The 15,563-nt window shown below is 41.7% G+C and overlaps 1 protein-coding gene across 2 annotated transcripts in view; it reads left to right on the forward strand.

Moving 5' to 3' along the window:
* PTPRN2 (protein tyrosine phosphatase receptor type N2) overlaps positions 1-15,563 on the forward strand; it is a 989,298-nt gene that overhangs the window by 477,064 nt on the left and 496,671 nt on the right. For both annotated transcript variants that reach the window (XM_037891071.2, XM_043541551.1), the window contains exon 11: positions 115-194. In XM_037891071.2, the coding sequence (XP_037746999.1) occupies positions 115-194 (80 nt within the window). The remainder of the gene's footprint in view (positions 1-114; positions 195-15,563) is intronic.

Raw genomic sequence — 15,563 nt, forward strand, 5'->3', positions numbered from 1 at the left:
GTGCCTTAATAGTGTTCCTTAAATTCATCTCTTTTTTTAAGTTTTGTTTTTGATAAGAAGTGTTACGTTGTATTTCTTTGTTACAAATCTCATATTTTTAAAATCTTTTTGTAGCATACTGGGACCAGCTGTGACCTTCAAAGTGCACCCAAATGTCCAAAATATTACAACTGCAGATGTTGCCAAAGCAGCAGGTAAGAATCCCCCCCCCCATGAACTGTGCCCATCCACCATTCAGTTTAGAAAACAGCACTACCAACAACAACAAAAGGAAGGAGCATTCTCACAGGAAGATTGACATTTAATGAAGGAGACAGTTGAGGGGTTAGTGGCACATATGGGAAATTGAAGTGTAACATCTCTGAGTCAATTAAAACTGCCTGAGACTTCATTGTTTGCAGAGGAACTGGATTAAACAGAGGGATGCAGTCGTGGCCTAGCATAGTGAAAAAGGCCTCAGTGTTATGTCTGAGAGAGAAAAATAAGAGACTAGATTTTGAAAATGAAAAATTGACACCTGTGACTTACAAAGAATTTGGTTGTAGGGGATAACAGGAGCATTATTACAAGTAGATTTTTATTTCTGGATCTAAAAAAGGTACAAATACGCTTTAATTATGAGTTACTTCGACAATCCCCATGAACACCTTAGGACACACACATTCTATATCTAAAGCTAAACTGCTTCTATAAAAGCCACTGTTGTAAGCACTGCAGTTTGCTTACTGTCAGCTTGGATACCACCTGTGTGAAGTAGTAATTGTTGTGACTACAAAATACTTTTATTTCTGCAAAATAACTGGTTTATTTGCTTCCAAATTACCTGAGATAGTTCAGATAGTTTGTAATAACTAAGAATAAACAATTAGCAATATCCCTTTAAAATGGGAACAAAGGAGATCAGTTTGGATAAACACAGGGAGAATCATCCTTGGTGGAAGTCCATTGATTTCTGTGCTGTTGCACCAGGGACGAATTTGGCCCTTAGACTTGTGATGTACTGGTTACTGATTCAGTCCTTACTGTTTATATGTCTGCTTTTAGGGCCTGATCCAGGGCCTGCTGAAATCAGTGAAAAGGCTTCTGTTGTCTAAATGGACATTTAATAAGGTTCTTACTCATGAGCCCAAAGGTCCCAGTATTTTGCTAATATTGGCAATTTAGGCTTAAATAAAAGAGTTTTATACCATTTAATTTTTATTAAAACTTAAAACTGCTTAAAAATCTCTTAGAGGAATGTCTTCAAAACACTTAATTTACAAAACAAAACCAGAGCATACTACCAACAATGAAGTGTCTACCCTGGAAGTATGCAAGAAGGGAGGATTTATGAATTGAGGTACTCATATTATAATGACATCCATATACTATGGTTAAGGCTATGATTATGTCACAGAAGTCACAGAATTCGTGACTTCCAGAGACCTCCGTGACATTTTCTGCTTCAGCTCTGGGACCGTGGGGCTGGAGCTGTCAGCCAGTAGGGGCCTCAGAGCTCTCAACTGCTGCTGGTGGTGTGGCCTCCTGCAGCTGCCAGCCCCGGAGCTCTGAGCCGTGAGGGGGGCCCTGCAGCTCCTAGCCTCCAGGGGCATACTTGATCCATGCACTTGAAAGATAAAGCTCTCCATGCCTCCTTCTTGCCAACGAAACATTTCTGGGTAACCCCACATCCCAAGTAGCCATGAATGTCTTGATCCCTGTCATAAATATAAAGGGAAGGCTAACCACCTTTAAATCCCTCCTGGCCAGAGGAAAAAACCCTTTCACCTGTAAAGGGTTAAGAAGCTAAGATAACCTCGCTGGCACCTGACCAAAATGACCAATGAGGAGACAAGATACTTTCAAAGCTGGAGGGGGGGGGAACAAAGGGTCCTCTCTGTCTGTGTGCTGCTTTTGCCAGGACCAAAGCAGGAATGCAGGTCAGAACTCCTGTAAAGAGTTAATAAGCAATCTAGTTAGATATGCGTTAGATTCTGTTTTGTTTAAATGGCTGATAAAATAAGTTGTGCTGAATGGAATGTATATTCCTGTTTTTGTGTCTTTTTGTAACTTAAGGTTTTGCCTAGAGGGATTCTCTTTGTTTTGAATCTGATTACCTTGTAAGGTATTTACCATCCTGATTTTACAGAGGTGATTCTTTTACTTTTTCTTTAATTAAAATTCTTCTTTTAAGAACCTGATTGCTTTTTCATTGTTCTTAAGATCCAAGGGTTTGGGTCTGTGTTCACCTATGCAAATTGATGAGGATTTTTATCAAGCCTTCCCCAGGAACGGGGGTGTAGGGTTTGGGAGGATTTTTGGGGTGGAAAGACGTTTCCAAGTGGGCTCTTTCCCTGTTATATATTTGTTAGACGCTTGGTGGTGGCAGCAATAAAGTCCAAGGGCAAAAGGTAAAATAGTTTGTACCTTGGGGAAGTTTTAACCTAAGCTGGTAAAAATAAGCTTAGGGGGTTTTTCATGCAGGTCCCCACATCTGTACCCTAGAGTTCAGAGTGGGGAAGGAACCTTGACAATCCCCTTCCTACAGTTGCTAAACCCTGGAAAAGGACCCAGAATATCCACAGCTACTCGCTGAAATGGAACTTCAATGATGGGGAGTGGCTGGAGAGGGGCTTTGACCTGGTCTTGAGGTTTTCCCACTCTTTGGCACACCTCAGAAGACCGAACATAGGTAGAAACATCCTTGCCCATTCCCTCCCAGTGGAATGACCTCCCCAAATGGTCTTTGGCCCTGTTCACCTAAATATGCTTAGAATAGAGGATGGGGATGGGGGCAGCATGACCTTACTCTACTTGCACTACATTGATGACATCTTCATCATCTGGAGCCATGGGAAGGAGGCCCTTGAGGAATTGTACCAGGATTTCAACAATTTCCACCCCACCATCAACTTCAGCCTGGACCAATCCACACAAGAGATCCACTTCCTGGACACTATAATGCAAATCAGTGATGGTCACATAAACACCACCCTATACCAGAAACCTACTGACCGCTATACACTTACCTACATGCCTCTAGCTTTCATCCAGACCACACCACATGATCCATTGTCTACAGCCAAGCTCTAAGATACAACCACATTTGCTCCAATCCCTCAGACAGAGACAAACACCTATAGAATCTCTATCAAGCATTCTTAAAACTATAATACCCACTTGGTGAAGTGAAGAAACAGATTGACAGAGCCGGAAGGGTACCCAGAAGTCATCTACTACAGGAAAAGGTCCAACAAAGAAAGTAACAGAACGCCACTAGCCGTCACCTGCAGCCCCCAACTAAAACCTCTCCAGTGCATCATCAAGGATCTAGAACCTATCCTGAAGAATGATCCCTCACTCTCACAGACCTTGGGAGAGGCCAGTCCTTGCTTATAGACAGCCCCCCGAACCTGAAGCAAATACTCACCAGCAACTACACACCACACAACAAAAACACTAACCCAGGAACCAATCCTTTCAACAACCCCGTTGCCAACTCTGTCTGCATATCTGTTCAAGGGACACCATCATAGGACCTAACCACATCAGCCACACTGTCAGGGACTCATTCACCTGCACATCTACCAATGTGATTTATGCCATCATGTGCCAACAATGCCCCTCTGCTGTGTACATTGGCCAAACCAGACAGTCTCTATGCAAAAGAATAAATGGACACAAATCAGACTTCAAGAATTGTAACATTCAAAAACCAGTCGGAGAGCACTTCAATCTCCCTGGACACTCAATAACAGACGTAAAAGTGGCAATTCTTCAAAAACAGACTTCAGTGAGAAACTGCAGAACTGGAATTAAATTGCAAACTGGGCACCATCAAATTAGGCCTGAATAAAGACTGGGAGTGGAAGGGTCACTACAAAAAGTAATTTTCCCTTGGCTGATATTCCCACCTTCTTGTCAGCTGTTGGAAATGGGTGACGTCCAGCTTGATTGCATTGGCCTCGTAGGCACTACAAAAGTAATTTTCCCTCTCTTGATATTCACCCCTTCTTGTCAATTGTTGAGAATAGGCCACTTCCACCTTAATTGAATTGGCCTTGTTAGCACTGACCCCACACTTGGTAAGGCAACTCCCATCTTTCCATGTGCTGTAATGTATATACTGCTTACTGTATTTTTTACTCCACGTATCTGATGAAGTGGGTTTTAGCCTATGAAAGCTTATGCCCAAATAAATTTGTGAGTCTCTAAGGTGCCATAAGGACTCCTCGTGGTTTTTGCTGATACAGACTAACACAGCTACCACTCTGAAAAGAGTAAGTTTGTTTCCCTGATTCTCATGGGGCATTTGTGCCAACCCCTGTCCATTGGCATAAATTAAAGCAGTTTACAGGATGCACTTATTTATGCCTGTTCATAATTGGCATAGCTGTACAGTGTTCTGACCCCCCCCCTTCCCGCTTGAGAGTGCAAGGCAGCAGTTTGTGTAGGGGCCACTTATTCCCCTTTATGCTAGCTGATATCTTCCTTGTGCTGGTGAGTTTTCAGCTGGCCTGCTACTGCTGGATTCTGAAACTTTGCTCAACCTGACTGCTGCAACGTGGCCTGAACAGGGTGAGAGAATCTGGGCCAGGTAATTTTTTAATGTCAAAATTTTCAATAAATAGGAACCTAAAGTTAGGCTCTTAAATCCATACATAGGCTCTAAATCAGTGGCCTGATTTCCAAAAGTTCTAAGCACCTAGAAGTTCACATTGAAGTGTAATGAGAGCTGCTGGGTACTCAGTCTGTTGTAAAAACCAAGCCTTTGGTTTAGTTGCCTAGATAAGGATTTAAGGCAGAGCTTTGCAAAGCCACTTGAGATTTAAACACCCAGTCCCCATTAAAATGAATAGGCATTCAAATCTCTAAACTACTTTGAAAATACCAGCATTGGAGCCCAACTTCAGGCAGATATTTATGACGCTCTTGGTATAATGCTTTTAATGTTTAACAAATTCAACAGAATCACTTAAAACTTCAACAGAAATTCAATCTGGATCCTTTTAATCAGGTGACAGTCTGGGGAGATAATGTTTTGGGTTTTTTAAATAAATTCTAGGGAATAAGTCTCCACTGAAATGCATTTTTCAGTGACATCTTAACTATGGAGTTACAACTGGTTCATCTATAATATAGCTATAATGTTTGGACCAAATGTTCTTTAAATATTTGCAACAGAGGTCTCTAGTCACATTCAGTATAATTGAAATGTTTAATCATTCTGACTTAATTTTAGCAACTCTTCTCAGAGCCTAAAAAATTAGAGATGATTTTTATGTGCTTCAGTATTCTCCAGCACTAATTCTAGCTATGAAATGTAGTCATCTTTATGGGCTAAAAAGGTTTCTTTCCATATTACTGCATAATGTAAATAAATTCTGTAATAACAGCACTCAATACTTTTCATCCATAGCTCTTTAAGTGCTGTAAAGTGGGTAAGTATTAAGTCCCTAATTTACAGATTGGCAAAGTGAGGCACAGAGAGAAAATGACTTTCCAAAGGTGAGGGAGTGAATTAGTCAGTGGGAAAGCAAGGGCTGTCTGACTTCCCAATCCTAAACTCTTCAGTAGATCAAACTGCATCCTAGCTTATAGGTTTTCTATATGTTTTGTGTTTGTCTTCACTGTTGACAGCAGTATGATTATTGCATTAATTCTACTGTTATTTATTATTTTTATGAAAAGTGTCCCAGGTAGCTTACAGAAAAAATGAGAGAGAATCATTTCCTGCTCAGGAGATCTTACCATCATATATGTGACATGTTGAGTTGAGGGTAAAAGAGTAGGGAGAACAAGGGATGATTATGTGCTTATTCAGTTTAGATCTGTGCTTTTAGGGATTGCTCAATTAAAAGCATATTTTAAAATGCTAATGGCTATTATCAACTCACTTCTATGCTGCAGCATAATCTCAAGGAAGGATTTGAATGAGAAGAGGCTAATTGTTTACTGAAATCTCACTGATTCTGACGCATCCAGAGCATTCTGTCTTTATCCCACAGATTATATCAGCTCTTGACTAAATACCATCTGACCTTTGTCCGATACATTTTTTAGAGACCATTTTTTGGTAATCTATTAAAGGTTCTTCTCATGATACATTTCTTTGAACTCATTGTAATCCAGGAATTTACTATCCAATCCATTGCTTCCATTTCTGAAGCTGTGAGAATGTTGCCAATATTGCTTGTTGAATTCTTTGGGTAATGGTAATACATTTCTCCTTTTTTGTGGAAGTGTCTCTTGAGGAGATACAAGTCATATATTATGAGAAGCAGTAAACCTTTCTTCTCCGGCTATGAGGAAGATTATTCTCCATGAAGTCTTTCATCTTTCCAAATGGGCGCTAGCCAGTCCCACTTGTCTTCTTGATTTCTCCCTCTGATTTTTGCATGATCTTGTCAGCTGTCTAAAGAAGATGAATTATCTTCTCCTTCAGTCATATACCTATCTCTGTGGGTGCTCTTTCCTTCTCTTGCCTCCACAAGTTTGAAGACTAATAATTTTTTGAAGTATTTCTGTGTTTTAGGTGAAACTCCTCTCTTTTGGTTCTTGTAGGCCATGTGATCAGATGGAGATTGCCTGTTGTGGGAGAACATGACAAAGAGTATGCCTGTTCTCTTGGTTATTTGAAATTCAACTTTGTAGTGAACTGATTGCTACCTTTTCAGAAGCTTGGAAACCAGTTGCCATGATCAGCTGTATAACAGTACTGAGTGCTATAATATCCGTAGCGGTAGTTCTCAACCTTTCTGGACTATTGTACCCCTTTCAGGAGTCTGATTTCTTTTGTGTACCCCCAGGATTCACCTTACTTAAAAACTAATTGCTGACAAAAATACAAAAGTGTCACAGCACACTATTACTAAAAAATTGCTTACATTCTTATTTTTACCATATAATTATAAAATCAATTGGAATATAAATATTGTACTTACATTTCCATGTATAGCATATAGAACAGTATAAACAAGTCTGTATGAGATTTTCGTTTGTACAGACTTTGCTAGTGCTTTTTATGTAGCCTGTTGTAAAACTAGGCAAATATCTAGATGAGTTGATGTACCTCCTGGAAGACCTCTAAGTACCCACAGAGATACACATACCCCTGGTTGAGAACCATTGGTCTATAGGACTGGAAAGCTATGAGATGTTCCTAACCTTAAATCAGTTTAAAACAGAAGAATTTATAATCAAACTATAATTGTGTTAAGGACTTCATTTGTTCTCAACTAAGTGCCACAAAGATTTCCTACTGTTGTCATTAATATTTAAAAATTGCTTTTAATTTAAATAATCAGTAATCATTGATTAGAACAGGCCAAAGCAGTTATGACAGTTATACCTGGTAAAAATCTAATTTTTAAAAACTCATGTTCCCCTATGGTAGTGCATATTATTTGCTCTAATGTTGGAAGAGAAACCAAAACCCACAAACTTATGGACCATCATTTGGGGGTGGGTAGGGGCACTCAGCACCTCCTCACAGGATCAAACACTATTCTTAGATATAAAGAGCTTTCCTTTTAGTGAGGAACATTCACAAAGGCCCTGAGCCTGCAAAGACTCATGCATGGGCTTAATTTTATACACTTATGAGTAGTCCCAGTAAAGTCAGTGGTGTTCTTTGTACGCTTCAATCTAAGTGATAACGTGAGATAAAATTGTCCATACTTGTTCTAAGTGCAAAGATGATTTTCTCTGACAGGTTTGATCAAAATCCCTCAAGCCATTTTTGACCTTGTGAAGATAGGGGGAAAAAAAATACACATTTCACATGTTAAAAGAATTAATGCCACCCTTTTTTTTCTTGCACTGATGCAACAACTGACATTTGAAATGTAAAAGGCTGATCCTCAGCAGATGTAAATTGGTGTAGCTTCACTGATGTCAACTGCTGAAAATGGCCAAAACTTTTTTCAAAATTTGGTTTCATTCTGAAGCTCTGAAGGATTTAATAATGACTTTTGAGGATGTTTAGGAGACATCTGTTAATTTTTTTTAGTAAAGCCTAATTTTGCCTTGTTCAGATGTCCCATGTGGCATCACAATACAAATTCTCCCTGTTTAACTTCACCAGTCAATTGATAGGGAAGAGGGCTTCTGGATCCTGGTTGTTGCTTAACCAGTTTTCATGTGTGTGGTTATAAATGGGTGATTGTCATGGGGTTCACTCACTGCTAATGGCCCCTCCTCCTGGCAGTCCTGGGGATTAGCAGCGGCCAGCTGTCACGTCGTCTCACTCTGAAGACCCCTCTCACTCCAGGAACTGCAGCTCCCTCTACGTGATTCAGTGTACCAGCTGGGTCACAAGACATGTTCCCCACTTCTGGGGTTTCGAAGTCCTCAGACAGCCTTCTGCTCACTACCCCGCTGGTGCCACTTGGTCATTGGCTGGTAGGGGGATCTGGACCTGCCCTGTACTCTGGGTCCCAGCTCAGGTACGCTGTCATCAACTGCCAAGGTTTGACTTACCCCATACTTTGCTGCTTTTCCCCTGAGCCTTGCCTACCCCTCTGGCTCTCCCCCTATTCTGGGCTTGCCATGCCCCACTCCATCCTCCCAGGGAGTGATTATAGGCTACTTGCCTCTAGCCCCAGACACACCTCCCTTCTCACATGGAGTGTCTGAAGAATCCTTCCTTCCCACCTCTTCTGTTGCCAACTTCCTGGCTTATAGGTCCTGCCTCTTTCTGCCCAGCTGAGCCTGTTCCAATCAATTTCCTGCTCCCTGGCTCTTCCTCCAGGTGCAGTTTGGGCAGTTAATTGGCCCACTTTACCTTCTAACTCTTCCAGAACCTGTGTGGGGTGAACACCCCATCACAGTGATAGAAACATATTTGTCTTCGTATTGTGGTAGTGCTTCTGGCCCCACTCAAGGATCAGGGATCCTTTGTGCTAGGCACAGTATGAACTAGGTTGACCAGATGTCCTGATTTTATAGGGACAGTCCCGATGTTCAGGTCTTTTTCTTATATAGGTGCCTATTATCTCCCATCCCCATCCCAACTTTTCACATTTGCTATTTGGTCACCCTAGTATGAACACAGAACAAAAAGACAGTCCCTATCCCAAAGATCTTGCAAACTAAGCTATAGTTTTCCAGAAATTCTGTCTTAATATGGCACATCATGTTAACTCTGCCAAGCTGCTGCTACTGTGTTTCAAGGTGTATATCTTATAACATAAAGAGGCATCTAATAAACTATTTATTTTCCCAGAAAAACAGGAACACAAAGTACTACACATGTACAGCATGGCTGAGTTAACCTTGATGCTGGGCCATTAATATTTGCATTTTCTGACACCTTTTATTTTAACTCTGTAACTTTAATGTTGCCTTCATAGAATTCTTTACATTTATTATGCAGTACATTAGAGATCTGACCCAAATGGCACAAATGTCCATTAAGTATTGTGTACACTTAAACAAGGTAATGTGGAAAGAAAGATTAAAAGGAGACAGAATAAAAAATATAATAAGAAAAAGGCATTTAACAATGAAACTTATATGTAAAAAAGGGGTGATATCAAATTAATGTGCCTTACATACTGATCAACCTATTTTTTGGAGCTCTATAAATAAAGTAGGGATTAAAAAACAAAAACAAAAAACAGCTAAACTCAGGCCAGACAGCATTCATTGTATGCTGATTTTTGTTAGGAAAACAAAGTACAGTTTTTCCACTCACTGGACAGATTTTATAGATCTTCAGAGGTTGGAACGTGGAAAACAAAACTAATAATTTTAGACTGTACATAAAAACAAATACTAAGCACTATGTAGAGCATAGGGATAAATTACTTCAGCTGTTACAAGGAGAAAATCTTCTTTACCTAGGGATAACCAAAGATCCTGTCTTTACAATTTAAAAAATGTGTGATTTGTGATCTTGTCTTCATAAAAAACAGCCACCGTATCCACCAAATAATAAAAACCCTTAGTGGCAGCATTGCTATTGCATAGCTTCATGAAAAATGGCCGTTATTCAGAGTACAAGACAAAACAAAAAAATCACTTACACTGACATCTTAGAATCAGACCATCATCATCTTTTCTTGAAGAAAAAATAATAGCATGAAAATGCACTTTCCAGGCTTGATGATAATGTGTAGGGGCAGATGAACTGAATGTGGTAGAAATGTTTGTTCTCTTGCTTCCTATATTGGTGGAACATAATGTATGATATCTTGGGGAGGTGACGCACACAAGGGCTTTGGAGGAAGGGGCTAGTGGTTCTTTGAGTAGCATCACTATGGGTGCTCCCCTGTAGGTGTGCTCGCGTCCTTGTGCTGCTGATTGGAGAATTTCTGTAGCAGTATCCATTAGGTCCACACATGTGCTATCCCTCCTTATGCCCCGCCATGAGGCTAACCAGTGCACATGGCCTAAGCCCCCTCAGTCCTGGAGCCATTAGCAGTCTGTTTGTGATACTTAGCTTTAACATTTTTGTTACTTAGTTAGTCTCTTTGGTCTTAGTTGTAGCCTCTTTCTTCTTTTATTTCTCTTTTAAAAAAACACCTTTATTTTTCCCCTTTTTGTTGGGGACCCCTGCCCCAAAAGGGTATCCCGGTTCATTAGGCTTCAAGGAGTGCCATTCTTGCAAAAAGGCGGTCCCTGAAGCAGCCAAACACTCTCGCTGCATAGGTTGCATCGGGGAAGGCCACATTCCACAGAAATGTGGTCTCTGCTAACAACTCAGACCCAGGTCTCAAAAGGACACGGAGTTGAGAGAAGATCATCTTCATGGAGGCAGCTCTACAGCCTTCCCTGGATCCTCACTAGGAGTCACCCAGAAAACATGAATCTTCCCCACAGCCCTCAACATCCAAGGGCTGTGGGCAAAATAAATCAGCAGAGGACCCCTCTCGTAAGTCATCAAAAAAGAGAGTGGTGAGTCCAAAGTGTGAGCCCCAAGTTAGCCACAAAAGATCTCAGGCACACTCGGTATCTTCAGTACTGTTGTCAGCGAGATGCTCCAAGCCTGGTTTCCATGGCTCACAAAGATCTGATGCAGCAGGTACCACTGAAGTGCCTAAGGACCTGATGGGCACAAGCACCAAGCCAATGGTACCGATGGGCAAAGATGGGAGTGTAGAGCACTCCAGTAAAGAAGATGCTACCAGTACTCATTGTACTTTCAGTACTGTCATCTGTGTCCAAGAAGCAGTAAGAGACAAAAAGGCATCCTTTAAAAAGTGGAAGTTAAATCCTAGTGAGAACAATAGACAGGAGCATAAACTCTGGCAAATGAAGTGTAAAAATATAATTGGGAAGGCAAAAAAAGAATTTGAAGAACAGCTAGCCAAAGACTCAAAAAGTAAGAGCAAAAAAAATTGTAAGTATATCAGAAGCAGGAAGTCTCCTAAACAACCAATGGGGCCACTGGACAATCAAGATGCTAAAGGAGCACTCAAGGATGATAAGGCCATTGGGGAGAAACTGAGTAAATTCTTTGCATCGGTCTTCACGGCTAAGGATGTGAGTGAAATTCCCAAACCTGAGCCATTCTTTTTAGGTGACAAATCTGAGGAACTGTCCCAGATTGAGGTGTTATTAGAGGAGGTTTTGGAACAAATTGATAAACTAAAAATAATAAGTCACCAGGACCAGATGGTATTCACCCAAGAGTTCTGAAGGAACTCAAATACGAAATTGCAGCACTACTAACTGTAATTTGTAACCTATCATTTAAATCAGCTTCTGTACCAAATGACTGGAGGGTAGCTAATGTGACGCCAATTTTTTAAAAGGGCTCCAGAGGTGATCCTGGAAATTACAGGCCGGTAAGCCTGATTTCTGTACCAGGCAAACTGATTGAAACAATAGTAAAGAAGAAAATTGTCAGACACATAGATGAACATAATTTGTTGGGGAACAGTCAACATGGTTTTTGTAAAGGGAAATCATGCCTCACCAATCTACTAGAATTCTTTGAGGGGGTCAACAAGCATGATATAGTGTACTTAGATTTTCAGAAAGCCTTTGACAAGGTCCCTCACCAAAGGCTCTTAAGCAAAGAAAGCTGTCATGGGATAAGGGGGAAGGTCCTCTCATGGACTGGTATTTCGTTAAAAGATAGGAAACAAAGGATAGGAATAAATGATCAGTTTTCCGAATGGAGAGCGGTAAATAGTGGTGCCCCCCAGGTGTTTGTACTGGGCCCAGTCCTATTCAACATATTCATAAATGATCTGGAAAAAGGGGTAAACAGTGAGGTGGCAAAATTTGCAGATGATACAAAACTACTCAAGATAGTCTGTTTGGGACTTAACTGCAAAGAGCTACAAAAGGATCTCACCAAACTGGGTGACTGGGAAACAAAATGGCAGATGAAATTCAATGTTGATAAATACAAAGTAATGCACATTGGAAAACATAATCCCAACTATACATGTAAAATGATGGAGTCTAAATTGGCTGTTACCACTCAAGAAAGAGATCTTGGAGTCATTGTGGATAGTTCTCTGAAAACATCCACTCAGTATGCCGAGGTAGTCAAAAAAGCAAATGGATTGTTAGGAATCATTAAGAAAGAAATAGATAATATGACAGAAAATGTCATATTGCCTCTATATAAATCCATGGTAAGCCCACATCTTGAATACTGCATGCAGATGTGGTCGCCCCATCTCAATAGAGATATATTGGAATTGGAAAAGGTTCAGAAGAGGGCAACATAAATGATTAGGAGTATGCTCGTCATATGGAAGCTATTCCAATTAATAAGACAGGGTCTTTTCAGTTTGGAAAAAGAGATGACTAAGGGGGGATATGATAGAGGGCTATACAATCATGACTGGATGTGGAGAAAGTAAATAAGGAAGTGTTATTTATTCCCTCTCATGACACAAGAACTAGGGGTCACCAAATAAAATTAATAGGCAGAAGGTTTAAAACAAACTAAAGGAAGTATTTTTTTCCACACAATGCACAGTCAACCTGTGGAACTCCTTGCCAGAGGATGTTGTGAAGGCCAACACTATAACAGGGTTCAAAAAAGCTCTTGGTAAGTTCATGGGGGATAGGACCATCAATGGCTATTAGCCATGATGGGCAGGAATGGTGTCTCTAGCCTCTGTTTGCCAGAAGCTGGGAATGGGCAACAGGGGATGGATTCCTTGATGATTATCTGTTCTGTTCATTCCCTCTGGGCATCTGGCATTGGCCACTGTTGGAAGAAAGGATATTGGGCTAGATGGACATTTGGTCTGACCTAGTATGGCTGTTCTTATGTCATCGATGGCCTATCCAGCACTGGAGCAATGGGTGCAGGTGAGATCCCCGATTCCCTCCGTACTACCAGTGGCACTGGTCAGTTAGTACCACTGGAATTCTGGGACTCAAGAGTCCTCAGGGTAGCTGACATACCAGAGTCTCCTCATCTCAGCACTGGGGACTTCGGTACCAAGTCCTCTCTGAGTATGGGAGACTTCTCCATTCCCCTGCCATGCTCCTTCTCTCTCTTTTGGAAAATCAGACAGTGAGCTTGAGGAAGTCGTTTCCCATTACTCCTTCCATGCTCCCTATTGTACTTGCTATCAAGAGGCTCCTTGGGTATACCCTCAGTTGGTCCCCCCCACCACAGTATGGCCAACTTTGGGTGCCACAACTGGGCTCTATTCCATTGCCCCAAGGGCCATACTGGGATCTGTGGGCAGCATATTGCCCCCACACTTCTCTGGCTTCCAGCCTCACCTCTGAGCCCCCGCGACATTCTCCCTCAGCTGTGGTATCCAGAACCTCCAGAAGAGATTGCAGGGGACAGGAGGGCAGACCTGAGAAAGCGGTCACTCCAAGACAAACATCTTTTCCTCTTCCCCAGATGAAGTAATCATACACCCACCACCATTCCTAGCTGGTGACTTCCGGCTCTTCTAGGACTTGGCAAAAAGAGTTGGAGACACACTGCAGATACCCTTGAAGGAAGTCTAGGACACTAATCACAAACTCCTTGACATCCTGCAGTCTTCCTCGTCCTCCAGAATAGCTCTCTCCATCAATGATGCTCCCCTGGACTGTGTAAAAATTATATGGCAGACCCCAGCTTCAGTGACGGCTACTTGTAATTGGGCTGATAAGTATTATGTCCTAGCTAGGGAAACGGAATTTCTTTCCCATCCCTTCCAACTCCATCGTCGTAGACGCGGTAAATTCCCTGGGCCCTCAGCACCAAATGAAATTCTCCTCCTATGACAGGGACTGGAAATGCTTGGACCTGTTCAGGAGGAAAGCCTACTCCTCAGCCACACTGCAATTTCAAATTGCAAATTATCAAGCCTTAACGGTGAAGTATGGCTATGTGAGCTATTCAAAACTCGGCAGCTTTATTGATCAGCTCCTAGAGTCAGTGTGACCAGTTCTGAGCTATCATCCAGGAAGGACAGCTAATAGCCAAAACAACGTTCTAGTCAGCCCTTAATGCAGCCGATATGGAATCCCGGTCCATCTCCACAGTGGTGGTTAAGCGAGATGTGTAATGGTTACACCTTTTGGGCTTCCCTAAAGAACTGCAGATGATTGTTGAAGACCTTCACTTTTAAGGCACTAAGTTGTTTTCAGAGAAGACTGACCTGTCCCTTCACACTCTCAAAGATTTCAGGGCCACTCTCTGCTCATTAGGGATCTATATGCCTGGACAAATGAGGAAATTTAGTCCACAACAAAAATCATGTACCTCTCAATACCCGACTCAACTCTTTTACGAACTTCAAAGAAAGAAATCTAAGTTCTCTAGGTGCAAATCATCAGGTTCACAACCCTCCATGTCACAACTGTCCACATCCAAACACCAATTTTGATGTGTTAGTCATGATGTTGAAGACCACTCCCCTGAACCTCTACAGCTGACCAATCTATCTAACTCATTTAACTACCATCTTGCCACGTTCTGCAGCTCCTGGGAATGTATAACATTAGACTGTCTTGGAAATCATTCACACCAGGTATTTCATCTACTTCATCTCCCTCTCCACAACATCCTTCCCCATCTTTCTTCAGGGACCCTTCTCACGAGAGTTTACTATGACAAGAAAGAGATCGCCTCCTCCAATTAGGAGCCATGTTCCTCAACATCTGTGAAGCAAAGGTTTTTACTCTTGCTATTTCCTAATACCCAAGAGGAAGGGAGCACTCAACAAGTTTGTCAAAACTAAAAAATTCAAGATGGTCACTCTAGCAATGATCATTCCAGCATTGGAACAGGGAGACTGGTTTATGGCCTTTAACCTTCAGGACATGTATTTCCATATTCAATCCTACAGTCCCAGAGAAATTCCTCAGACTTACTCTGAGACAAGACCACTACCAGTACAGAGTACTCCCCTTCGGACTATCATTGGCTGCAACGGTATTCTCCAAAGTCCCTCAGTAGTGGCTGCTCACCTTCACTCCCAGGGATCATGATCTACCCCAGCATGGACGATTTCTTCCTCAGAGCCCATTCCTTCAATGAGGCTCACTGGGTAACCAAAACCATAACAGACTTGTTCACAGAACTGGGCCTACAGATCAATGCCCAGAAATCAACCTTTCCCAGCACAGTGCCAGGAATTCATTGGGGCCGACCTCAACTCGTT

This window comes from Chelonia mydas, chromosome 2 (assembly GCF_015237465.2).
Source record: "Chelonia mydas isolate rCheMyd1 chromosome 2, rCheMyd1.pri.v2, whole genome shotgun sequence".
NCBI lineage: Eukaryota > Metazoa > Chordata > Testudines > Cheloniidae > Chelonia > Chelonia mydas.